The 27,120-nt window shown below is 34.8% G+C and overlaps 2 protein-coding genes across 6 annotated transcripts; one reads left to right on the top strand and one right to left on the bottom strand.

Moving 5' to 3' along the window:
• The first annotated feature begins 2,761 nt into the window (after window positions 1–2,761).
• On the top strand, window positions 2,762–23,766 carry LOC115241861 (matrix metalloproteinase-14). Of its 5 annotated transcripts, none has more exons than XM_029817792.1 (10): window positions 2,762–3,666; window positions 12,728–12,851; window positions 14,461–14,568; window positions 16,053–16,207; window positions 16,310–16,612; window positions 16,715–16,859; window positions 16,948–17,084; window positions 17,238–17,558; window positions 17,852–17,933; window positions 21,631–23,766. In XM_029817792.1, the coding sequence occupies exons 1-10, from the start codon at window positions 3,532–3,534 to the stop codon at window positions 21,777–21,779; spliced, it is 1,659 nt and encodes a 552-aa protein (XP_029673652.1). In that variant the 5' UTR covers window positions 2,762–3,531; the 3' UTR covers window positions 21,780–23,766. The 5 variants fall into 5 exon arrangements, with proteins under 5 accessions (XP_029673652.1, XP_029673651.1, XP_029673655.1 ...); XM_029817791.1 differs by having other exon boundaries at window positions 17,852–18,041; XM_029817795.1 differs by having other exon boundaries at window positions 21,310–21,771.
• On the bottom strand, window positions 21,819–25,613 carry LOC115241862 (O-glucosyltransferase rumi homolog). Its single transcript, XM_029817796.1, has 6 exons — window positions 25,401–25,613; window positions 25,099–25,267; window positions 24,809–25,010; window positions 24,409–24,687; window positions 24,089–24,321; window positions 21,819–23,985 (listed from the first exon to the last, which is right to left on the bottom strand). Exons 1-6 carry the CDS (start codon window positions 25,534–25,536, stop codon window positions 23,790–23,792), a joined length of 1,215 nt encoding a protein of 404 aa, XP_029673656.1. The 5' UTR covers window positions 25,537–25,613; the 3' UTR covers window positions 21,819–23,789.
• Between the last annotated feature and the right edge of the window lie 1,507 nt (window positions 25,614–27,120).

The following is a 27,120-nucleotide window of genomic DNA, read 5'->3' as shown; positions in this document are numbered from 1 at the left end:
TTTCCCTATTGAGGCATTGTCCTGAGGACTAGCTTAGGGACCAACTGCCTTTAACCCTCTTTACAGCAGATTTATATTATTAAAAATGATTAGGAAGAATATTTTATTTCGATAACAGATGAATGACTATTTCGAATGTGAAAAGAGTGCATATATATATAAAATTCTGGTATAATTTATATTAATACATATTTATGGATGTGTCAATAGAATTTTGCATTTGATGTACGATATCAAGAGAAAGAGTATTAGAAAAATCAATAAAGAATAAAAAGATTCATATAAAACTTTCATATAAAATAATAATTTTTTAGATTTATATATATAATAACTCTACACAAACACATACATTTAGTAGAATTAATTCATAAATGCAGGCAAAATAAATAATTTATACCTTTATCGTCACGTACAGTAATATACGATAATTGATAGTAGCTTATCAAATACACTTCTATGCAATTGCATTTTCCAAGAAGATAAATCGATTTCAAAATCGAACTCTTTTCCATATAAAAAGTCCAAACACTTTACGTATGTAAAATTTTATTGAAGTCAACGAATTCGCGAAACATCAAATAAGATTACGAGCCGAGCCCGCCTATATAAAGTGACCTTAAAATCGAATGAATGAATTAATGCAAGTGTAAATTCCAAATTTCTCTCTCTCTGATACAAAAGTAAAAAATATCCCTTGTCGAGATAAAAATAAAATTTCGTAGGGTAAGATCCTTTCCTGATGAAGACATTTTTTGAAAAAAAAATGAAAATAGAATTCTAATCTTGTGGTTACATTATGAGAAAAATGTTCTCATAACAATCATATTTGCCTTTTCAAAATTTAAGAATGAAAAGTCTTTGATTCGCGGAAGAAGAATCTGAATAAATAAATAAAAGTGAGCTTGAGATGATAATTACTGATAGAACCGTAAAAGAGAAACAAAGAGAGAATCAAAAAACCATGATTAGCATAAATATAAAAATCAAATGGATTAAATGAGAAAGAAGAAGATTCGGAGAAAAAAAGAATGACGAATCGCAATCGCGCGCGCGCGCCAAAAAGTCCGATGCTTACTCATTCGTTCAATGTACCCGGTCGTTTGCATTCAAGTTTCGTCTACGAGAGATTCGCTGCTTTTGTATATTAGATATTCACAATGATATAAAATGAGTTTCTTCACATGCAAATTAATATAATAAAATTTCGCATGAGTGGAAAAATACTCTTATATGAATGAAATTACAGTTGAAGCAAGAGTTTCAGTTAATATACATAATCACTTTTTATTTTTCCAGTGCACTAAAAGAGAAAAGAAGTTTTATCACAATTATTGCATTTTCTTGTGTGTCTCAATAAATCGCGGCTTGATTAAGGAAAAATAGAGCATTTCCAAAAATTATGATAATAAAATTATGACAAATATTGATGGCGTACTATTTCCTCCAATTGATTTCATTCACATACAAGTATTTCTCTGTCCATGCAAAATTTTATTATATTAATTTGCATGAAGAAAAGTTCTCATTTTATTATATCATTGTAAATATCTAACACAGCAAACCAAATTTAATAAATAAACGACTAAATAATTACTCAAAATTTGCGCAGACATCTATCTACATACGAAATTCATGCACCGATCCCGGTTTGGGATCCAGTCTGCGGTCGTCGGTATCGCTAAAAGAATTCTCGGGAACGGAAAGAGCAGCTTAAAACCCGGATGAGTCATAAAGTTGTCCACGCAACCTTTCGGAACAAAAGTTTTCTTCGTCTAAGAAATAATAGAGCGCATATAACGTCTTATCGATTATCAAAGATCATCGGTATTTGATATTTGTCGTTCAATCATCTATCTAAAAATTAAGAACAAACCATCAAACCGAGAGATATACGCGATAAATATGAACAAAGAAGTTTCTTCATAAGTTCATCTTGATTAAAAGACGGAAAGAACGTCAAACATTTCCTATGACAAATGAAATGATAAATTAAGTAGAATTCTGATCTAGAGTGTGAAACAATAGCCTCTTAACAAATTGATGCTCTCGTTATTATTTTGCGTGTATACATCTCTTAAACACAAAGATCATCTCATGATAGATCTTAATAAATTGAAGTTACAACTCTTGCACAAAATTGAGAATGCAGTATCCATGCAATTGTTCCAACGAAGTTTTATTTTCTTGCGATTGTGCGGTCTGTGTTTTCTTAGCAAGTGTACTTGTAAATAATGTATCTTATTTAATTGTATTTAAATTTTCATGAAATTTTCTCTGGCGCGTGTGATACTTGATAAGGTCGTCTTGAAACAATACACAACTATACTAAACATTAATGGAAAGATTATTATGTAAAAAAGTACTTGTTCGGTGCCGCAGTCTACAAATGCAAATTTAACTCCGTTATTTTCACATATTTTGACAAAATATTCTAGAAACTTATTTATGAGACTCTAGACATTCAAAAAGTGCAAATAAAAATAAATCTTTTTAAAATTTAAATTCTAAATTAGAATATTCCGTTAATAAAGAATAATTCTTCGACGAATCTCTTAGAGAAATTAGGAATAAATTGTATTCTATCGCGACAATTCCTTACAATTCTGATTGGACTAACTATTACGCACGGACGCAGCATCGTTACACATATGTATGCACGTGTAGGAGCGCCGTGGTGTACGATTGGCAGCCGCGGTCGTCGCGCGGCTATGGTGGGAGATCTCAATAAAAGTCAGTGGCAGACAGATTATGAATCAGAGTGGCGGTGGGCTTCGGTACCAGCTCCGCATATCCGCGCGTTTCTTGTCGGTTCTTCTCTCCTTTGACGCGGATATCTATCGCATACACAGTGATCTATCCTTACTTATTATTGTCAATCTCCTTTTCTCTTTTTTTTCTCTTCCTTTTTCTTTTTTTTCGTCGTTCCACGATCGTTTCATCGAATTCATCAGTAGATCATCGAAGAAAGGTCTCTGAAAAGTCGGTGAAAATCGAGCGAGGTTCATGCGACATATATATATATATATATATATACACGCGTACAAGCCGAAGAATCGGAGCAACAGAACGGAAGAGCCACCGGTGGCGAACCACTAGCGAGGGAAACGTTACGAGATCGATAGTGTTGTGGCAACCACGTTTCGAACCACTCTGCCAGCCAGGTACAATTGCCGGTAGGCTGTCAGAACCACACTGAAAACGGATGTTTTCGCTTCGCGAATAGAATTGGTAAAATCAACAACCCCTTAAAGTCCGCGTATGTAACAGTTCACCTTCAGCAAGAGGGTGAGAGTTGAAATCGGTTGATTTAGAATGAGTCCAATCTGACATCGCGCTTTGCGATTCTCGAGGTATAATAAGGGTGTTTCCGGGAAGCACGTGTGTATTCAGTGTTTCCGGAGGAAGGGGGATGTAAAGGAGGGAGCGACAGGCATCAACACTGTGACACGCACGAGAGAAAACAATCGCGGTGATACATTACCGTAACGGGACGCAGTTTGACGTTGGGTTGAAAGCAACGTTGTCGAAAATATGACGAGATGGAGCAAGATTGTTTCTCAGCTGCCAAGCATCGACAGCTACCTAACGGCAATAGCGTTCCTCGCTTTGTACACGAGTACGGGAGCGGCGCCGATCGATGTCGTCATCAGCGATACCACTGCTGCGGTAAGTATAGAGATTTTATTTTCTAATCTGCAAAGTGATCTAGATGAACGTGATTTTGGGAATTAAATTGATTCCGCTCCGGTTCGATATAGAATCCTAGGATGGATCAAAAAGTAAAATTTATTTATCACTTACACACGAATTGGACTTATCGTGTTAAAATAAAAGCTAATGACTAATTTTCGATATAGTATTCGAGTTTTATACACTGTCCCATCTTTTGGCACGAGTTTGAAGATCCCCTCTCGAGAAAAATCCGGCTCTTGATGATTAAATCATTCTTAAACAGCATTCTGTACTGGTAACATCATCAAGGAAGCAATTCGAAGAAAGAGCTCTCTAGAGAAGTCCAAGCCTCTTTCTTGTGAATTCTCTTCATAATAATGCCAGACCTGACTCTGCACTTCGAACAGGGAACCCCCTACTTTTTGATTCACCCTAGTATATAGACCACGCAACAAGTTATGTAGTCTATGCGTCGCGAAGGACTTGTGGGGAGAGTTTTTGTTGCACGCTGACATTCGGAAGAAAAAAAGAAACAGTCTGGAGCTATGCAATCCTCGCGGGATGCGTCACAGATGAGTAATGCAAGATCGCACATTGCACGTATATTTTCGCGTTGGATACACGTTGTTTCTTAGATTATAAAGCGGATAACATTCCGAGTAAAACGTTTATCTTTGAGAACGTTGATATTTGATCATATATAAGATATATCGGGCTATTTCTTGGATGTGTATGCAATGTCGCTTTGATATTATAATAATGTGACTAATAAGAAATTGTATCTGAAGATTTATCACGATTGAACTATATGAGAGAGGAAGAGAGAAAAACAGAGATTTCTGTTTCTCGTGTTTATATAATTGCACGAGATTTAAACGCACTCTTCTTATGAACTTTGTGTTGCAACACTTTAACCACATATTTGGCTTGATAATAAAGTATTTATCGGTTTAGATACACGCGTACGATCGAAAATTAACTCTGATGTTATCTGATGTTCTTGAATATACAGGAATGACGGCGCTCACTTGTTTCGTTGACGGATGATCGATTTTAAAGAATAATCGTTATTTGAAATTTGATTTAAGGAGCATTCTATTTAATTTCTAGATCAATCTTCATTGATTGTAATTGAGAGAGAAAGAAAGTTGAAACTCGTCAATTTTTATACACAAAGGAATAACAATATTTAATTCACACTATTACGCTATAAATCAACGTACGTGGTTGTGCTTGTTTATACGGTAATTGTAAAAAAAAGTCATTTGCAACGTCAGACAGTAATTATTGCTTTGGCGGATATGCATATTTAAGTAAGAGAAAAATATATCTCGCTAGACACACACGTGTCTGTAAAAATCATTATACAGTAAATAAGATTAAACACACGGAACAAAGGTGTTTTGTTGCTTGAAATATTTCGAATGATATACTTTAAGAGAATAAGGTGAGATAATACGAAATTGACGAAATTAATTATCTTGTTGGTCTTGATAATCTGATGCTCCAGTTATCTCTCGCCTCGGCAAGATGCCAAGTCATCGAACTGTGAGCGGTATCTTTCTCTCATTCTCTCGTAGATTATACTAGGAAATTGTACATAATGTATGTGGCTCAACACGGAAATACACCGTACCGCAGAGATCTCGTATGTTGGCCTTCGTCATCGCGGATCCACAGTCCGGACACGGACCGGTCGTCATCGGAATATTAATGATCCAATCATAGATATTCTCATCGTCACTCGATCCAGCAATCGTTCGTTCTTTTTTTTATATTTAAGCCAGTAGCAAGTTCGGCTTGGCATTTTTTTCCTTCCAATCGCGTGCCGATCGTAAAGAAAGAATCTAACAGGAGAATTGATTCGCATTTGCGGTTTTAGAGTCGCTGAAATTACCAGAAAACTTCCGCTATTCAATAAGCGTACATGTAAATAGCGAAAAGATTGTCATTAATCAAAAGCATCCTATGCATACGAAATCCAGCAAAAAGTAAGTAATAACACTTTTGGTTGTTCGGATCGGAACTTAAGGCTCCTACACACAGAACGCGTCAATGTGTTACGCGTGCCAAGAAGCAGCCAATCAACTTACAACTTTTTCATTAGAGCGAAAAATTGATTGGCTACCGCGTCGTCTCTTGCCACGCCTACTATGTGAGTTAATGCATCCTATGTGCAGGAACCCTTATAGATGAATGTACAAAAATTACGTCTTCTTCAAAGTCAGATACACGTGACTGTTCGATAGCTTTCAATGTACAGAACAAAGCTAGGACGTGGCTCTTGCTCAAGTCCACAAGTACACTTATTTGTTCTCCAGCACGAATGATTTGTTGCGTATCGGGCACGCGTGGACAAAAAAAAAAGACAAAAAGTTATGATATACGCATGACAAACTCGTGAAGACAAATACCTGTTGATAAGACACGCCACCACGTCACCCCACCAATAGCATTCATTATTGTCATAGATAATAATGATACTTGAAACGTCCCTCTTACAATTAAATCAGAAGAAGGTATATTCTCAAATCAATCATATACTTAAATAAAAAATTATCGTATTTGATGGAATTAATATTTTCATTCGCGTTCGTTACTTTTATGCAAATTATACATATAAAATCGCGCATTATATCGCTCGTAGGTCAAATTATTGTGCACGCACAATGGTTATTACGTATCCCAGTGACTGTCTGATTTCTTGATGAAGCCGCTATTTCTGTTTCCGCGAACATGTCCCTGCGATTTATGCATTTTCCGACACGTGGTATCTACACGTGCGCGTCGTAACATCCGTTATATAATATACACTACTCAGTAGTTACTCTAAAAGATCGTTCCGGCTACAAACTGTACCGTACCTAACTGTTAGGTCTTAAGTCTTAATTCGCTTAAACATCCGTCTCTTAAACGTTCTGTTGATGTTGTACGAGCGCACCTTGCGGTGTCGCGTTGCTCCGAGTCTTTTCAAATGAAACGCGATTCTAAAATTAACAAGCTCATTAGTTTTTATATGCATTAGCATCGATTGGCATTGACACACGTTGAAACTTGAGACTCTTTGACGTACATACGTCTTATCGACGAAAAACAGAAAAAAGTTCGCTATCGTATTCGTTTGCACTTCAATGACTCATATGATGCATAGACTCTGATCGCTTTATTTATGAACCGAATTATCTTACTTCCGCGCGCGCTTGTTGAATCAGCAACTTTTTAAGATTTTTTTTTTAATGGATCACTCGCTTTTATCATTTGCCAGTCTCGCGATTTAATCATAGTGAAAATACTTTTTATCCGACTTAAATATTCTGCAAACGTAAATTTTGGACATTGACGTTATTCGATTCAATCCTCGATCAGGTAAGTCTGATCGGTCAACATCGCCATTTTGTAAGAATAATGGGAGAAACAGTCATAGTAATATTATATAATATAAAGCTATTATTCTGACAGAGATTGCACAAATCGAACTAGCCAGTCTTCTTATCATCGACGCAACATGTTTGACATTGCAAATTGCAATACATATAATTATGATAAGTGATTAAGATAAGGAAAACTTCGATGAATACTATTTGTATTTATTACTATTTAGCATTTGAAACATTTACTCTAGAAATGAGGCTTTTTCTTCTTTCTTTTTTAATTTTGCAAAAATAACATGATCAATTATTTTAGGTATATCCGTCTCTTATTTAAACCATTATTCAACTTTGTTGTTCGAAATTTGATATTTACGTCGTCTCGGTATAAGCATAAAGATTACCGCGAAAGAAGAGAAATTACACACATGAGAATGTATTATTATATATTGTATAAAGCAGAAGTATGTGTGTGTAGAGATGGTCGGAATTATCCTTTATATTCAAACAACGTCTAGAAGAAGATGCGAAGGCGTAGAATATTAATGACGTTTGCGTCGACAAAGACCTCTCCAAGGCCGATGTGCTGCTCTCTTGACGCTTATGCACTCCTTCCTTTTATTTTACGACCGACAGCTTGTAAAATTTTACAATCGAACGGCACTTGGCTTGTCAAAGGAAATCACTTCTTTTCCAGAATCATATATTCTCTCAAAATTGATACATTCGTTTACGTAAAAATCGTTGCAAAATCTACAATTCAAAGATCAAAGCAATTTGTACAAGTGACAATAAGTCCCTATCGGCTTTTATCAATTTACCCTATTGTAACCAATTATCGTTAATCATTTGTACAGATATTTAAGACTAGAAATTATAAAAAGAGCTGTTGCATGAAACTATATCGATGTCCGAGACAAAAAATTCATTTACAATCAAATATGAATATATATATAATTATATTTAATTATATCGTATGAACTTTTTGTGTGCCCGGGTGAGACACTTGCAAAAGCACAAAAGCAAAGAGAATTTAGGAAAGATAAGAAACTTAACTGCAGAAGGTCAATGTGAACCAAAAATTGATTTTTTTTTTAAGTTGTCATTTCCATGTGGTATCTTATTGGCGCATTAAAATGCAACAATTACTTTACAACGGCGATAAAAGACATTTCATTTTATTTTTCCTCGCATTGCAAGACAAAACTATGTCTACGCTAAGTTAACCCTATAAATTCGTTGATTATCTTTTTGTCTGCCAAAGACGCATGCTGTACAATTCATTACAGACGGTTATCTATATTGCCGACACACAAGTAGTTCTAGAGATTTTTTTTATACTATATACATATATACAATATATTTACGTAAAAAAAAAAAAAAAAATAGAATTTATTTTAAAAATTGATACATATGCGTGCGATTTGTAGAGATAAATATATATAATAAAAATAAATAAATAAATATAATTACAATATAAAAAACAAATAATTACGAGATTATTGAGTCCTAAGAATTCGTCAGAATTCGTTTGAATTGTGTGCAATTTTTGTATTACAAGTTTAATGTTTTGGTTGATGAGAAAAGACGGACTTGTACGAACGGAAACTAGACGTTATCATTGATAACGCGATCAGATAAAAGATTGTCGCGTGTACATAAACGCGAAAGCATACGCAGCTCAAAAACATAGCTTTTGGTTTATAATAAATGGTAAAATGAAATTAGTAGCTATGCTATACACACGATACATTATAGTCGATATTATAGACAATAATAAAGAAACGATCAATGCTGTTCGAATTAAATTTTCATGGCTAATATCGCAAACATGATTTTGGCTGATATTTGACCAACCAAATACCAGATGGAAGTTACTCGAATTTCCTTCATTAGCATAGAACACTTGGCCTTTGTGGCATCCTGCTATCTACTAATAGTGCATGTCGACCCAGATACTACTTTGATAATATATATATGAACAAAGAAAAATGAAGTTATTAAACACTATTGCTTTGATAACCAACATTAATTTTAACACCTCAAGCATAAACGATTTATTCTACAAGGAATCCGTAAAACAATCTCGTAAAACAACCTCCTTTTATGTAAGTGATTTGATTCTACAATGCTGTTGGAAAGATACCGCGTGAAGATTAAATAAACTGCGGCAGAAGATAGTCATCATGATACTCGTCTGCAAGTACCGCAAAATCTCAACGATCGAAAATTCAGGTCATGGGAATACTGTTTCGCTTATAAACTTATGAGACATTGTGTGACAATATTTTTGCTTGCTCGAGAATATTAATATAAATTACAAATAATATGGAAAAATCCCCCAAAATTTTTTTTTTCATGTATATATTCAATTACATACATATATGATTGTTTTCAATAAAATTGTCGACGCGATTTCTAAGTCTGCATATGATACAATAATAGCGTAAACGCCACTTGATGTAGACTGTACTTTCAAAAGAATATTATCTACGTGGATATCTACGTCATATCTTGAACAACGGATTCAAGGTAACCCGGACATAAAACGTTTTGTGCTTAACGCGATTTTTGCTGTACAATTACAGCGACAACGATATACACAAATTACAAGCTTGTGTAGCATTTCCATCAGAAATTCGTATAAAATTTGCCTATCATGCTGGATATTAATTCGTAATATTTTAGAAAAAAAAAAATTCATACATTTATTCAGTGACGTAATTAAACGATGGGTATATTTAATCTTAGAAAACTGCTACGATATAACTTAAAGGAATGATCTAATCACATACATAATTCCTGTTCGTATAATTAATCTCCGGGGATATTTTTTATCGCGAAAAAAACTCGTATAATTGTTGATAGCAAAAATAAGAGAGATTAAGCTTAAAATAAAATGTGATTGAGAAATATTGTAATATATGATTGCGCATTTAGACGCGACTCGCTTTTCGTAATGACACCTATTATATTGATTTACAGTTATACACACTTGGCAAAGTATTCTGACACGATTTTCATGTAAAATAATTGCAATGAAGGCTTCTACAAATATATATTGTGCACCTTTCCACGCGATTATATGTATATTCGCAACACAAAGAACGTCCGGGTAACCATAGTGCATGCGTGCCATCTGTATTCGAGATCTAAATAATTATGTATTATTTTTCTGTTATTTTAAGTTAGCTAATCACTACTATTCAAAATTTAATTCGAATATTAATTTAAATATTTGGAAAAATGATGCAGCGATGCGTTTCACGATGCTTATACGTGCACTGAAGTGTGCGACTGCAAATACGTGCTAATCATCCTGATGTACTTTCCCAACCCGTAATTAATCGAAGACAATCGCTCGCGATCACCTGTCGATCGACGATCAGCATCCACTAGAAGACCTTGAATTTCAGCGACACCTCAATCGGCGTCAATTAACACACCGACACACGAGCCAAGTCACGATCGGATTCGCGGAAAACCACTTGGGTGATTCAATCGCGTCGTAGTATATCGTATATTTTACATGTATGCAACGATACACACGCATACATGCACATTAGCATAGAGAGCGAGAGACAGAGAGAAAGAGAGCAATAGCGAGAAAGGAAGCAGTCCATTCACGCATGACACATGCGTAAAAGAGTGTGTGTGTGTGTGTGTATGCGTGTACACTCTACTTACGTTCATTCATAAAAATCTCAGCCTTCGCGGAAGCTTACTCGTCTGGAGTAGATTATAAAATTTGTCAATCGTGAGATCATTGAGTCACTCCATTCATCCGGCCGGAGTAAAGCATGGTTGTCAGAAATTAAGAGTAAATATTGATCATAATAAAGAGTTACTTCTCATCCATACAAAAGTATCTTTATCAACGAGATATGACTCGTTATTAAAACAAAATTATCCTCGGTTAAATATGTCAAAATTTAGTAACAAGATTTAAAAAAAAAAAGAAAAAAACTGACGTTAATTCCTTTTCATTTATAACATAATAAAAATATTGCGGTATTAATCGGGAAAAAAGTGGATGTTTGTAAGAATACAATTTTTATCCTAAAATGTAAGAATCAGTGATTCAAAGGTTGCACTCGGAAATTTTGCTGCTTACAGACAGAAATGTGTGCGAATTACTATTGCAAAAATATTTGAATGAATATACTTTTTATATGCTCTCTTGTACACACAATATAATGACTTACTCCATAACTTTGCAATTACGCTCATTTTCCCTATATTTATTATATTTATTTCACGCGAATAACAAAGTCCGATCGTTTCATCTTATTGTTAATATATTTCGTAATTTCGTATCAAATTATTTATTTTGTATTAAATTAATTATTTCGAATTAAAATTAAATTAAATTCTTCTTAAAAGCTTTCTTTAGTTTTGCGATGAAATAAATTTAATTTTCACACAAAACGATATATGTGTGACACAAATATAACACAATATAAAAATAGTAGGATTAAATCTCTCATCTTTCTTTACCAGAAAATTTACATATATTGGTATTCGTTGTACGATTCAATCAACGGAATATTAATCAGACCGTGCGATTAAATAATGGTAAATGGTTAAGTCAATCTTCTCCTGCTTGTCCAATCTATAGTCTAGGCACACGGTCTACTTTGATAATTCTCGCGTGACTTACGCCAGATTCTTTTATAAACTAGCGATTTGCGCCGGGTAATTTTGTCCATCTAAATAGAAATAGGTTTCAAGGGTTTTAATAAAACATCCCTAATAACATCCCTCTTTTTTAATGAAAATTTAATTGCTCCGATATTATTAAGTGTATTTTTTTTATATTAAATATCTTGAATGTATCATGCAATTCTATTATATTTATATGTATATATAGGTTACCCTTTGCGAAAAGAAGATCAATACAGAGTTAGCTACGGAAGAATACACGCGATAGCAGATCGATTGGCTAACTTTCCACGCAGTGATAAGAAACGGCTGATTGTCAAGACTACCATTTTATGCGAATCTAGAACGCGCAAGTTAGACAGACGGTGCTTTTCGTGTTCGATATAAGGGATGAGTCACTCTTAAAGAGCTAATCTTTGTACTTGGAGTATAATGTCGTATGAATTGGCTCTAATGGCAATCTTCTGCGGTTCGTGCGTATATCATTCTTACGACACACTGCTCTTTTGCGCGGGGAAAGAGTACATCTTGTGTAATATCGGATCTCGGTATATATATATATTTTAGGATAATAGAGTAGAAATATATTACATGCGTGATCAGTGAGTTTTGCATGTATGTAAAACGAGAAGCGATGCATGTATTGGCGAAAATTATTCTCTGCAATCGTGCAATTATAATTATACAATCGATGAAACCAAGATTGACAAACGGCCGAGGACTTGAGCAAATTTACACGTGGATAAAACACAGATATCTTTGGTTGCTTCACTTTCGAAGCTCGTAAAACGTCAAGGTTACATTGTGACACAGAGTTTAAAGGCCGATTCTTTGCGAAGTGATGGAATTTTTCTGCCTGTGATTTCACGATGTGATAATATATCGCCTTGACTAGATACAAATAAAAGATATCCGCCGAAATATATACAATATATAAGAAAGCAATATTTTCATGTTTGGGCATAAATGACATTAATCGCATATCCAGAGGTGTGTTTTAAAAAATACTTTTCTTATTGTTGCAGAATTATCTGGCGCAGTACGGATACCTGCCGCCGACAAATCCAGAGAATGGTGCCTTCTTAAGCGAAGAGAAGCTGACAGCAGCGATAGAAGAATTTCAAGCTTTTGCCGGTCTTAACATAACGGGTATGTTAAATATTATTTGCGCTGAAATTAAATCTTTAAACATTATACATATATACGTATAAAGGGGAGATGTAATTCAGAATTTATTACCGGGTCGGTTGATGAATGCATCCTCATTGGTGACTCACGCAGAAAATTACAAAGGATGCGTTCACTCAATGTCGCCAGTATACGTATCCATATGACTCAAAAAGAAAAGAAGCAAGAATAGCAAAACGCGTGAAATTCTAGAAATATAATCATGCGTGCAATATGTCAAGTTGCTTGAGGAATGATAACAGTAGGTAGTTCCCTACCAGTCAGTGTAAAAGATGATGATTCAGAATTCAATGAAATGTGACCAAACTCAACCTGGCGTTTCAGCAGTGACTCATTATATGTAGCAGCCCCGTCTCTCCCTCTCTCTCCCTCTCTCTCTTTCTGTCGCGAAAAATCATTGTAGAAAAACTTATTATGAAATATCGATTAGAAAAGTACGCAAGAAATCTTAAAACAAAAACAAAAAACTGCATTTTGCACAACTGCAATTGAATATTGTCATAATAAAGTTTCGCGATTTCAAGTTTATTGAGAAATGCATTTTATTACGCTTCATCAGATGTAGGTTGCTAATAGCTTAAGACAAAATGTATGAAAAAAAAATATAAAAAAAAGATGGAAAAAATGACTCGACGAGAGTTTCGCACAAGTTTCACCGGTCATTAATGATAGTATACGAGAGTCCATGGCAGGCTAGAACAAGCAACGGAGTCCAATAAAAACCGAAGGTGAACGGAAGAGTGATCTAACTGTAGAATTGTAGGCCATCGGCCATAATCGTACGTATTGTTGACGCATCCACAGTTATTCGAAAAGATATAATTCGTAAAAAAAAGGAGGAAGAGGAAAAAAAAAATGGAATAAAAACACGTCTTTGCAATAATGATTTTCATTTTCATTTTTGATATTACTTTTGGAGACCGTCACCATAATTTATTTATGTATTTTCATTGTGTATATTCATTGTAATAAGATTTTTCTCGTGGCAGATAAGGGGAGCGGGAAGAGAAAAAATAAGAGTGAATTAATAAAAAATCATGAAATATAAGAAACGACAAGACGTAGAGAAAGTTTCGAGGCTACTTCGTGAGATGAGACAGTATATTTCTTGCAAGATTGTAGCCCGGAAAAAAAATGTAATCTCTACCGCGTATCACGCTCCGAATCTTTGCAACGATGAATCTGTAAATATCAAGTCGCGTGACCGCGCTGCGAAACTAGTGGTAGCATATGCACGAGACTTAGCTCTCGTATTACTATGCATATTATGCATGAGAATTTAGTACGTGCACGGGGTGCGCGACAATACATCCATATACGCACACACACACACACACACACACACACACACATCTGCATGCCTACTTACGCATAAGAGATGAAAACTAGTACACGAAAAATCAATATACGCGCGAATCCGGTCCTTTAATCACTTTTATCGCGCAATTACTCAGAGATGATAGAAAATAATGGGATATAAAACGCGAGTTTTTATTAAGAGTAACATTATATGCGACTAAAAATAATTAATAATGCTTATATTCAATTTTTCGCGCACTTTTTGTTCCAGGCGAATTAAATGAAGAGACTGCTAAACTTATGGCTACACCAAGATGCGGTGTTAAAGACAAGGTTGGACCAGCTGCCGATGGAAGGTCGAAGAGATACGCTCTTCAAGGTAAATGGAATTGACAAAAATTGTACAAAGTTTAATTTAAGACTCAACAACTATTACGTCACGTTTTGTCACGGAATCGAATAATTTGTCACGATAATTGACAAATTTAAGAAAGTTTAATGAAATCCAGATTGCGCAGACGTAACCGCAGGATATGACATAACTTTACATTTGATCGATTGCAATCGATTATCTAATCGACGAACATTCGCTATAGAAACCTCTGTCAGTGAAAAAATGTCCATAATTCTCAAAGTTAATTATATTAATAATTCGGCTGTTACGAAATTATGGAAATAGAACCAGCATGTTATATCTTATTAAATATGTATAAAGATTATATTTCTCACGCATTATATTGCGCGATTTTGTATCCATTTTACAAATATACGTTCGACTGAATTGCGCATTCCGACTTCCTGCTTTGTCTCGCTACTATTACGAGTCGTTGATGTAGAGTCAGTCACCCTAAACGGGTCACGCGGATCCGTATCACGATAGTAGTTTGTCAGATGGTCTAGATGCATTCCAAAGTCACATATGAATTTGTCCGAGTTTACAATTGCATTCCACGTATCTATGTATCTCGCTATCTAATGGCAAAAGACGATCGGCTATATGATCTTATATCTCGTAAATACCTTTTATTCGAATAAAAAATATGCAATTAGCACAAATTTTTGTAAATATTTACAAGAAAATAAATCTTTGAGGCAAAGAACACTGACACTGAAGAACACTCGACTTGGGCAAACGGTCCAATTTCTTTAGTCAAGTCGTATCGAAAATAAAGGAGCACCGAAAGGAGGGGCTTCTTACGCGTGAGACTCATACATTATATCGGCAGAATAACAAAGCAGTGATTGTGCAGCTTCGGGCTAACCGTGACTTTGAACCTAAGCTGCGCGCACGTGCTCTTCATGTTTCAGTGAACTTGCTGCTAAGTTCGGCCATGCGTGTATCCTACGGAATGTCTGTCGCAAAATTTATAACACCTAGCAGTAACCTGATGCTTCTAGTCTTTGATTTCATTTTTTTCGAATTTCGCATAGCGACGAACGAATCGTTGCGTAACTCTGGCAAACGAGATGCACGGTATCATAATTGACGCCCGTATATATATAAGCGCAGTTGTTGCATAAATGCTAGCTTTGTAACCGTGATGAGCTTATAACACGCGAGCCGCGATTTTTATTCCTACATGTAATAAACAACAAATGATGACACAATAATAGCGCGGCTACGGATTCCGCAAATTTATATGTGAAAGAATAGGGACGTGTCACGCGTATGTCGCGACACGGTGGTGCAAATAGGCGGTGCAACAGCGTAACGGATATGTATGTATGCGTTATAATAGCCAAGGGAAACACCTGGGCTGTGCGCGCGACAATAGAGTCGCAATGGTATTAAACAAAGCAAACGTGCTCTTTTGCATCCGCGTACGTACTTCACGTATAAAATTTACACCTCTTTTCGTCCAGGTTCCAGATGGCGTACAAAGAACCTAACGTACAAGATCAGCAAGTATCCGACTGGTCTGAACAAACAGGAGGTGGATAAAGAGATCGCGAAAGCGTTTGGCGTTTGGTCAGGTGAAACTGATTTAACATTCACCCGCAAAACAGGACGCGAAAACGTAAGACACGAAAGCACTCCGACAGAAATATCTAACTCGTATACATTTCCTACTCACAATCGAGATAATGATATTCTCTAAGCTCTGGGAACTCTTATTTAGGTTCACATCGAGATCAGATTCGAGGTAGGCGAGCATGGGGACGGTGATCCTTTCGATGGACCTGGTGGTACCTTGGCGCACGCGTATTTTCCCGTATACGGTGGCGATGCTCACTTTGACGATTCTGAACGATGGACCATCAGAAGCTATCGCGGTACTAATCTCTTCCAGGTCGCGGCTCACGAATTTGGGCACTCGCTCGGTTTGAGCCACAGCGACGTCAAGAGCGCTCTGATGGCACCCTTCTACCGCGGTTACGATCCTCACTTTGTTCTAGATCAAGACGATACCGATGCTATTCAGGTATTTACAAAGACATTTCTCTCATAAATGAGAGATGGATATCTCGAACAGCGATTTAAGATTAGCTATCGAATATACGAAAAAAAAATACGGTAATTTTAGGCTCTATATGGGGAGAAAACCAAGCACGGACCACGAGGCACTCATGGGCCTTCACCGCCTGCCGAAGAAGATCCTGAATTGTGCAAGGACCCGAAAATCGACGCAATGTTCAATACCAAGGATGGCGAGACGATTGTGTTCAAGGGTATGTACACGAGCTACAATTTTTAAATTGCTGGCGTTTGAATCTTACCGAACAAATAGGAATACTTAATATTATATGGAAATTGCAGGAAAACACTATTGGAAATTAACAGACAATGGTGTAGCTAGTGGTTATCCTAGACGCATTGATAGCGCATGGAAAGAGCTTCCTTCAAACATAGACGCTGCATTTACATACAGAAATGGCAAGACTTATTTCTTCAAGGTAACTACTTATCGAGAAGCTAAGATGAATATACAAACTTATACCGTTTACTTATACATGTTTTGTGTGTGTGTGTGTGTGTGTGTGTGTGTGTGTTATACTAAAAATTTTGTTCACTCTAACTTATTCGCCGACAACTGTTTGTCATTTCAGGGTACGCAATACTGGAGGTATATTAATACGACTATGGATGGTGATTATCCGAAGGAAATTAGCGACGGTTTCACCGGTATTCCTGATCACATCGATGCGGCTACCGTGTGGACCGGAAACGGCAAGATTTATTTCTACAAGGGCGCGAAATTTTGGCGCTTTGATCCGGCGTCGAAGCCACCAGTGAGGAGTAATTATCCTAAACTTATCCAAAACTGGCAAGGCATCCCGAATCACATCAACGCGGCAGTAACTTACAAAGGTTACACGTATTTCTTCCAAGATAACGCCTACTATCGATTCAACGATCGAACGTTCAAGGTAAGTACATATAAAAATCAAAAATTTTAAATTAAATTTCTATTATTTCCAACTGCTCTATGGCAATATATCTGTATCTAATGTATCTGTATTAAAAGAAGTTGTATTAAATTTGATGCAATCTAGAGCACAGTAACATGACAATAGCGCTGTAATAATACACGCTCTCTCTTTCTCTCTTTGTCTCTCTCTTTCTCTTTTTGTCCTATATCTTCCACACTAGTACGCTCAAAATTACACAACATATTGTTTATATGGAATAAAGATAAAAACAATTATTTTCGACTTACCAGGTGGACGATGCTAATCCCGCCTTCCCAAGAGCGACGGCGTATTGGTGGTTTGGATGCAAGTCCGCTAATAGAGGGACGCTAGGTAATGATCACTGGCCGTTTGCATTTGGCAATCTGGACGTGGCTGACAGTGACACGCACAACGATTATGATAATCTTGACAGCGTTGGCGACATCATCTTAGACGCAGGTACAAAATTTTTCAAATCCTGCCTAGCCTCAAAAGAAATTTGAAGATATCCATTATCCGCTACAACGTTCATCTGAAAATAAATATATCGTTTGTTGAGAATCTCTTCTAATCTAATTTAGAAAATATAAATGTTTTTATATCTTTTTTTCTTATACTCTATATTACAAATTTTATCTTTCATCGATGCGCGTAATTATTACTGTATCATAATTATAAATTCTTGTTAAAAAATAATCAATACGTAATAAGAATATTCGAAGAATAACGAGATGAATAACTTCCGCGAATCTAATTTCCGCGAATCTGCATGAATTGCACTTCCTGTAAATTAATGCCCCAGAGAATCTCGCGACAGTGGATACCTAGTAGTTTGTTCCGCTCGTTTTACTTTGTTGAAAATAATCAATGTGAACGAAACTGAAAGTACAATAATTCCCCTAATACAGAGGCAGGCAGGAAACGCGATATTAAAAAGATTTTCTCGTGCACCTGGCTACTATGATACTAGGGCTAAATCGCGAAAAGAGACACGTGCACGCAATACTTTTCTAAAAAAAATATCAGATTTAAATCTTCAATGACTGTGAGTTGAACACAATAGCTAATTCAGATATATATAACACAAAATGTTAGAACAAACCGATAGAATGGAATTAAAAGATGTTTCGTAACATGTATATCCTCCAATATTATATATTACGAATATCACGATTCATGATTTCATGGTGGCTCTTTCACATCTCGTGTGTTTTATCAAGTCACAGATCGCTAAAATCTGATGTGACGCAACAGATAATATTGCTGCATAGTGTGAAAAGTATTTCGCGAACATTAGCAAACGTATCATAATTCAAGAGGGAATACACACACACACACACACACATATTTCGATACATTGGAAATTACGAAATTATTTAAAACATTGAAGAACATAGTAAAATGCTTACACACGGTTGGTCTACATATAAAAATATTCATAGCATTATTTTGCGAATTCTAATATATAGTGATAGCTATTTATATAATGAATAGAATATATCAGAGATAAATAACCAATTGAAAAGTACAAATAGTATTAATTAGTATTAATTAATTTTACGGAGATTATTTATCGCTTATTATTAATACGCTATATTTATTGTATATAAAACATTAACTTACCAACATCATAATCATTTTTATCACTATTATATGTTAATCATTTAATCGCTATTTATCAAATTATATCATCATCATATTATTATGGTTTCACAGATTAAAGATTCGTTATTTTGAATCTATTAAAATCATGTTTTACTGCTCATATATAATAATTCTCTCGCGACACAAATCTAATATTTTCACACATTGTTGATAACCTCGCAGCGTTATGATTACGCCAAAGCCCAGAGTATTTATTAGCCAGGCGGCGGATGAAAACAGAGTTTTATTTTTGAAAATATCAACATCGAAAAGTTAACGATGATCGCGTGAAAGCTCAGCTTGTGTCATCGTCGCCACATCCAGTTTGACAAGATAAGAGTAAATATTGTATAAATAAGATTTTTTCTTCACGTTTTCTCTTTTTTTTTTATTTTCGTCTCATTTACACGAACGGCTTTTATTAGCACATTATAATTGTGGGGTTGTGGCGTACTATGCTTCTTTTTTCTCTTTACATACTCTGTCTCCGTCTCTTCTACACGTGGTTTTTATTTTATATTAGAGGAGAAGTAGTATTATATATTATAAAAATATCATTTGTGTTGCATGAACCTTTCCCTTTATTTTGCATCATCGCTCACAACTTGATCGACACATGTAGCGAATAGTTAATCAAAGTTACACCGCCTTAGCACCAACTTATTTTGAAATGCATATACACAAGAATACACAGTGCACACACTTGCACACAAATATGAAATAAGATGTGGTGCATGAGTAATCATTGCCACTGGCAGTTGCGTTGTTTGGAACTTAATATTGCATAAGAACATAAAGGTTTTCGACTTGTCCCTCCTAATCTAACAATATACTGACACTTACAGAAAGTTTCTACCCTCCAATCCTAATTTTTATCCGTTCTTTTAAAAAAATTTTTTTTATTTTATTTATTTTTTTTTCATATTTTACCTGCACAAATTCTTTTTGTACACGCACGCGTTATATAATTTTACTTTTTTTAATACATACCTTTTTGCTATTTTCTCGAATGTTCAACGTGTTTGTTGAGATTTAATGCTCTGGAAACACGGCATGCATCATGAGTTGCACAATCTCTCCCTTTTCTCTTTAACCTGCAATTCATTAAACGGGTAGAGGGAAAATGCACGATATAATTTTAATAATTTAAATTTTCCTATCGATTCTGTATGCTTTCTTTTGGCAATGTGTTTCTTATTTCAATTATTTCCGATTTTATTATCGATTATTATTTAAAAATTTCTGAGAAAAGCGATTTAAAATATCTTTCTTTTAAAAATTTGATACATATTTTTGTATTTATTTTTGTATTTAGAATCCTAGTTACTTTTATACTATGTTCACGTTTTTATTTCGATTTATTTAAATATACATATTTTGTTTGACCAAATACATGATAAGTATAATATAAAAAAATAATATAAAAAATAATTCATGCAACTGATGTATATATGTATATACATATATATGTATATATATAAATGAATGCATGTATCCCAGATAGCTAATACACGTCATTTATCGTCAAAATAATATCGTTTGACGTCATTTGATGTCATCAAATGACGTTATTTGATGTTTAAATGACATGTGCTTGCTATCTGGAATATATAATGTATGTATATAATTATAATATACTAAACAATTCATATATTGATATTCACGTATTTGGTGTATCAAAAGTTTTCCAATGAAATGACTTTCTTTGAACAATGATCTCAATCGATGTACCTCTGACATACTTTCTACCTTCAAAATATTTTATAATTGTACTTTTATATACTCGACCATCTTTATAATATTAATAAGTAAAAAATTTGAGTTTAAAATATCTAACAGTTATATCGGATGTTGAATTTTTCTTATCTGCTTTTTATATATCCAATTATTGTCCGATATATAAATTTAACTGTTTGTATCCACGCGTGCATTGACAATATAAAATAAGGATAATTCACATCGTACTAACCAGCATTGATGTAAGTAAATAACAACATGATAGTTTATAAAATTTAAGGAGGTTTACCTCTTAAGTCAAGACGATCAACTACCCGCATTAACCGGGAGCAATCGCCTTTTCCAGACGACAACAATGTACATTCCGAATTCGGGAAAAAGTGAGCGATCGAAGCGGCACGTCCCACGACTGGTACACGTGCCAAAATCTCGATTATTTACGCGCAGAAAGATCAGATATATAGTTCCAAACAACAATGGCAACTGGCAGCGGCAACGAGAGCAAAACGACCGTCACTGTACGCACCGCGCGCACTGTTTGATCCGCGCAGTTTCGCGCTCTCAAATACGCGCATGCGCACGATCGATGCGGCGCGCCGTCCAATGACGGTTGACGACGTCACTACGCGCGAAACTACATACTACGATTCCAATTTGAACTCGACAGGAGGAACCGACGAACTCGTCACGTCGCCGAATCACGGTAGTGCGGACTCCGGGGCGTCTGAAAATTCGTTGACTCCATCAACGATGATGTCGCAACTTCTGCTTGGCATCGCGACAGTTATCATCGCGAGGTTCGTAATAGCTACATAAAAGGTAGAGACCCTATAATAATTGTTATAGGGTCTCAAGTTTTTTTTTTTTTAGCGAAGATACACGAGTGCTGCTCCGAAAAATGTATCTGCCGTGCTAATGACGCGGTCGGAATCGTTATTAATGCGACGATTTAGAAACTTGCGCTCCCCTCGCTCTCGATAATTAAAATATTAAGTAGATAGCTAGAAAATTACGAGCAATGTCATCGCCAGCTAAACCGTTGAACTGCACATGCGCGTGGCTGCGCAAGCGCATTGATTGAAAATGATTCGCGCAGCTGTGTATAGCGCGTATTTTAATTTGCACACACACGTCTTATAAATTGCCAGTGCAAAATATGTATACGCGCGAATATATATTATATTCCATCTTCGAATAATGTTTTAATACGCAGTAATATGTAGCACAGGACATTCTACACTGCCTATTTATTCGTGTATCCACCATTTGCAAAGACTTTGAATGTTTACGGGTTTCTTGGGACTCGACAGTTCCATTAGATCACGTGATGTATAAAGAATATATACGATATTTTGCGAGAGCATGACAATTAATAATAAAAAGTAATGATCAGAGTCCTGACTGACAATACTATCGAATTTGTTGATTAAAAAGTGTTGCATGGGTATTATAGATTTTTCTATTTTTATTTGTATTCTAAAATATATTTTCTGTATAGAGCTGCGTATAGCACACACACATCTCAGTTATATTTTGTATACATATTATTTTTTCAACGTCTAATCTATTTTATCCAATGTCTAATCATTTGCGTGCTCTATCCATATTTATACGTATATGAATATCCATAGTACTCATGTCAACTACATTATGTTACAATTATGCTAGGGTAATTGTTATCTTATGTGCCTTAGAAATATTTTTGTAATTTATACATTAGAGAGAAGATATGTAAATGTCAGATCTGTCTCATCTGTCCAAATGCAGCTTTTTTTTAAATGTTGGCTCAAACCAAGTATCTGGTTACCTATATATCAGCAATGTCAATTAGGCAACACTGTGTAGGTTTGAAGAGAACACCTGTTTTCATATAATGCTTCCATCATGGTTTCTCCCAATAATAGCTTTATCTTATGGTTTTATATGCAATTATATATAAATGTATGTATGTATTATAGAGCTGGTATTATAAATAATTAATGCAAATTGTGTTAGATGGATTTCTCTGACATTAATGGTGCTCTGTGTGTGAGAATTTATATATATAAAGTTTTTATGTATAAAGCGTTAAATTCTCAATCTTGCAAAATGAAAGTGCACTTTAAACTATGTTTTGCGAAACATATAATGTTATCTCTCTCTCTTCTCTAATAGAGAAAAAAAGATAGTCCAAGAGAAGGAGATATATGTCAAAAACTGTAACCAGTGTTAACAGATGTTTAAAACAGATGTTAATATACTTGTATTATATATTTTCTTACATTTGAAAGTGTCTTAGTAATAATATTGTAAGTATTTTGACCAGTACTTAATTGTTAAGAATTACTCTTAGCCTTTAAGTATATTATATTAACAGATTAAAGAAGCAAGAAAAACCTTGTACTTTTTATCCTTTTATTTGTTGAATAAAAGAATCTCTGTAAAGAGAGATAAAAAGAAAACAATTTGCATTTGTTTTAAATTAATTAAATTATTAGTTATATATATTGCTTAATAACATGGTATCAACTACACGATATCTGAATTTAATTATATGCATGTACAAGGTTTTTCTTTATATTATTATTCTACTTCAGGGTGTTAATGATTCACATTGAAACTTGCCACCCCATTGTGTTGTGCCCTGAATAAAATCTCTATTGTATTATATTTTTCATTATCATACAAATAGAGCATTAATAAATATGTATGTTTATTTTAACTATTGTATACATGTTTTTAATTAGATATTGTATTCAGCATTAAAAAATTTATACTCTTTGTTTATAATACGCTGACTTATTAAAAAAAACTATTGGTTATACAAAATAACCCTAAGTGTATTTATTATTTTTTTTCGATTTGTACGAGATTTTTCTTTAATACTGGCTTATATGTTAAAAGCTTACCATAACTTTTAAGAAGCTGTTTCCAAAAATATATAACGTCCGACATTCGTAAATTATTCCATATAAAATCTCTACCGCGATATGCAATCTTTTTCGCTAAATCATCATTATTCTTTGCAAATTCAATCAAATTTCTGAAAACATAACAAAACAAAATAAAATATATTAGTCATGATAACTTAATAAAGGTGAGGATAGGACTATAGGCATATATAATTGAATATTTAAATATCTTACTCTAATTCTTTTTGATCTACATTTTTAGAAACAGGTATATAATGAATCCAAGGTTTCATGGCATAATAGTAAAATTCAGTCCATTCGTCACCCACATGAAAAACTAACGAACGGCATAAAAACAGATGTTTATGTCTAAATGAAGCTGCCACACCTCGATAATTAAACAAGTATTTATATGTACAATGTGACTCCAAAGACACTTCTGACACTGGTGCTGCATGCAAAGTATCCTAAAATAATGTTAAGTTTATATAATGATGTAATATTCTGCTAATATGCATAATTTGATAAATATATATAACAAGATATTACTATACCTCGTTAGATTTCCATGCCTGATTTTTAGTATATTGAGCATCCACCAAATGAGATTTATTACGGCTTAATAAAACCAAGTTATCACGTTCCAAACTTGTTCTAGAACCACGAAAGAATCCTTTATTTTCTTTTTTTTCCCATGGTATCTCTGAGCTTGCCTTATTTAAGAGTTTACGATGTCGATCCCATCTGCCAAGACCACGAGGATATAATGAGATAGCTGGACCACCTTCCCAAAATGCCCATGCTGGATACATAATATCATAATATTGCGATGTCTATAAATACATTTTGCAAGCTGCTCAACTTTCATAACAGTAGACAAATATAACTTAAGTGCATAAATATGTTTGCTTGTAACAAGAGTCAGAATAGATAATAAATAACAAAACCTCTCACCTTACTAAACGAAAAAATAGGCATTGCATTACCAAAATATTCACTGGATTGGGGATAATCTCTGATATTTATTATTAAATCCATATCTGATAAATTATCAATTACTTTTAATAGAAAATGTTCTATTCCAGCACATCTGGTTGGAAACATACAGTCTTTTTCTCTATACAATTTTCCTCCAATTATTTGATAAAATGTACCCCTGCGATTACAATAGAGTTTAGTATAAATAAAAGACAGAAGAGATCAATACTTTATCTCATCAATATAAATCAAGATACTATAAACACCTGATTTTTGCAGCAACTATCATTTCTTCACTTATGCCCTTTTTAAAAGGGCTCAAGTCGTGTATGATGACATCTCTAAAGCATGAGTTCTTTGTATTATTACATTCTTTATAGTCTCGTTCTGCATCTTGAATCACTGTTAGATATTTTTGATATCCCTCATTCGTTGCTAATAGGAAAAGAGCAAACTGGATTTTATATTATCTTATATTATATCGTCTTAAATATTTCGGTATTATTGCAGTTAATTTTTATCCAACTTTGTTGATATATTGTGAAAATTATAAATACACAATATATACCTTTTGTATATGATAATTTTTGGTGATCAATCTCGTTCTTTTTACAGAACTTAGTATTGTCCGCCGAGCAGAATTGTTCTTCGCACAAGCTGCTGGCGAAAAATGTTAAAAGAATGATGTAAATTAATCTTGACATATTTTTTTAACGATACAAACAAGTAGATATATGATAATAAAAACGTAGCGTATAGGTGCCTTTACATGGCAGTGTCAAGCGTCGAGCGTCTGCGTAGAAAATTGCGCAGAATCTAATTTCAGCCTAGAATCTATCTCTTTTAAATTCTGCGCATTTTTCTGCGCAGACGCTCGACGCTTAATGCTGCCATGTAAAGGCACCTTAATGCTGCCATGTAAAGGCACCTTATTAGAGATAAACCCATAGACACAGGGTGCGTTCCGTTTCTCGCATGATGCGCATAGAAGCGCACGAGATCGTTCCCTTTCAATCCATGCGCAGTTCATGCGCGCATGGGAACGGTCTCCCACCATAATGGCACCTTTACATGGCAGCATTAAGCGTCGAGCGTCTGCGCAGAAAAATGCGCAGAATTTAAAAGAGATAGATTCTAGGCTGAAATTAGATTCTGCGCAATTTTCTACGCAGACGCTCGACGCTTAACGCTGCCATGTAATGGCACCTTAATGCTGCCATGTAAAGGCACCTTAACGCCGCGCCATGTTGTGCAGCGCATGAAAGCGCATGAGCTGCCTCAGCTCTCGAGATGGTGTAGTCCATGCGTGGTCCATGCGCGAGAGTTATTTAGGGCCAATTTCACCAAGCTCGGTTAGATTAAAGCCCGTATCAGACTACGCATTGAAGATTGACATTCAAGATTCAAGATTAAAATTTGACCAATCAGGACAAAGAAATTTTAGTCCCTTTTGTTCTGATTAGTCAAATTCTAATCTTTAATCTTCAATCTTCAATTTTCAATGCGTAGTCTGATACGGGCATAAAATTAAAGTGACATACAAATACTTGGCGTGCCCGATCTGAAATAAAAATTTCCAAAGGATTATAATGCCATTATGAACAAAAGCATTGTAATCCTAGTGTTAAACTTTAACGGTTCCGGCATAAATTAACAGTTACGGCCTGCATAAACCAGCCTTTAATTAAATTTTCTTAGAAATGATATCAGTAAGTTATCTTTTTGTAAGATATCTTTCACAAGAGCTCTTTATGATATCTCTTCATAGATATCTCTAAAATCTCTAGCAAGCGTGCTATTTAAGATATTTTACGAAAGCCGCACACATGCGCAAGCAACGTACATGTGAACTAGAGACCCTGTGTTCTAGTGTGAACTGCGTGCCACTGCATGCTCTGGATTTCAAAGAGATAGCATTTCTTCAATATTAACGTTTTTAAGATAATTTTTCTTTCTTGAATTATAAATATTATTAAATATCTATTTGAGCATAAAATAGATTAATATTTTCATATATATTTTTGTTATTTCTATATCCAATCTGTTACGTCCAGACTCGGGGAAGGATGAGTCGACGGAAGGGCGCAACAACTATCTTTTATTATCCCGAAGTTAAACGTCTCGTGGCGTTTGGAATCGGGTCGAACGAACTGACAGGTCTGAAAAGCAGGTAAACGACTGAGTCGCTATTACGCTGGTTATTCAGACGTTCGTTCGGTGGTCCCTTTTCGGTAAGAGAATTTAATCTCTTTTACGCGGGATGGGACCAAGTGCGATCTTTCTACTGG

Source organism: Formica exsecta, unplaced genomic scaffold (assembly GCF_003651465.1).
Source record: "Formica exsecta isolate Colony F162 unplaced genomic scaffold, ASM365146v1 scaffold526, whole genome shotgun sequence".
NCBI classification, from domain to species: domain Eukaryota; kingdom Metazoa; phylum Arthropoda; class Insecta; order Hymenoptera; family Formicidae; genus Formica; species Formica exsecta.
Note: the sequence above shows the minus strand (reverse complement) of the source record. Positions and strands in the feature narration are given on the sequence as shown.

Bases quoted from the DNA above. Each gene is read 5' to 3' on its own strand.
- LOC115241861 (XM_029817791.1), top strand. From the start codon at position 3,532: ATGACGAGATGGAGCAAGATTGTTTCTCAGCTGCCAAGCATCGACAGC. The intron at 3,667-12,727 runs GTAAGTATAGAG...TTATTGTTGCAG, and splicing joins TCAGCGATACCACTGCTGCG to AATTATCTGGCGCAGTACGG. The intron at 16,860-16,947 runs GTATGTACACGA...TGGAAATTGCAG, and splicing joins CGAGACGATTGTGTTCAAGG to GAAAACACTATTGGAAATTA.
- LOC115241862 (XM_029817796.1), bottom strand. From the start codon at position 25,536: ATGTCAAGATTAATTTACATCATTCTTTTAACATTTTTCGCCAGCAGC. The intron at 25,011-25,098 runs GTGTTTATAGTA...TTGTAATCGCAG, and splicing joins ATAGTTGCTGCAAAAATCAG to GGGTACATTTTATCAAATAA. The intron at 23,986-24,088 runs GTAAGATATTTA...TTATGTTTTCAG, and splicing joins GTAGATCAAAAAGAATTAGA to AAATTTGATTGAATTTGCAA.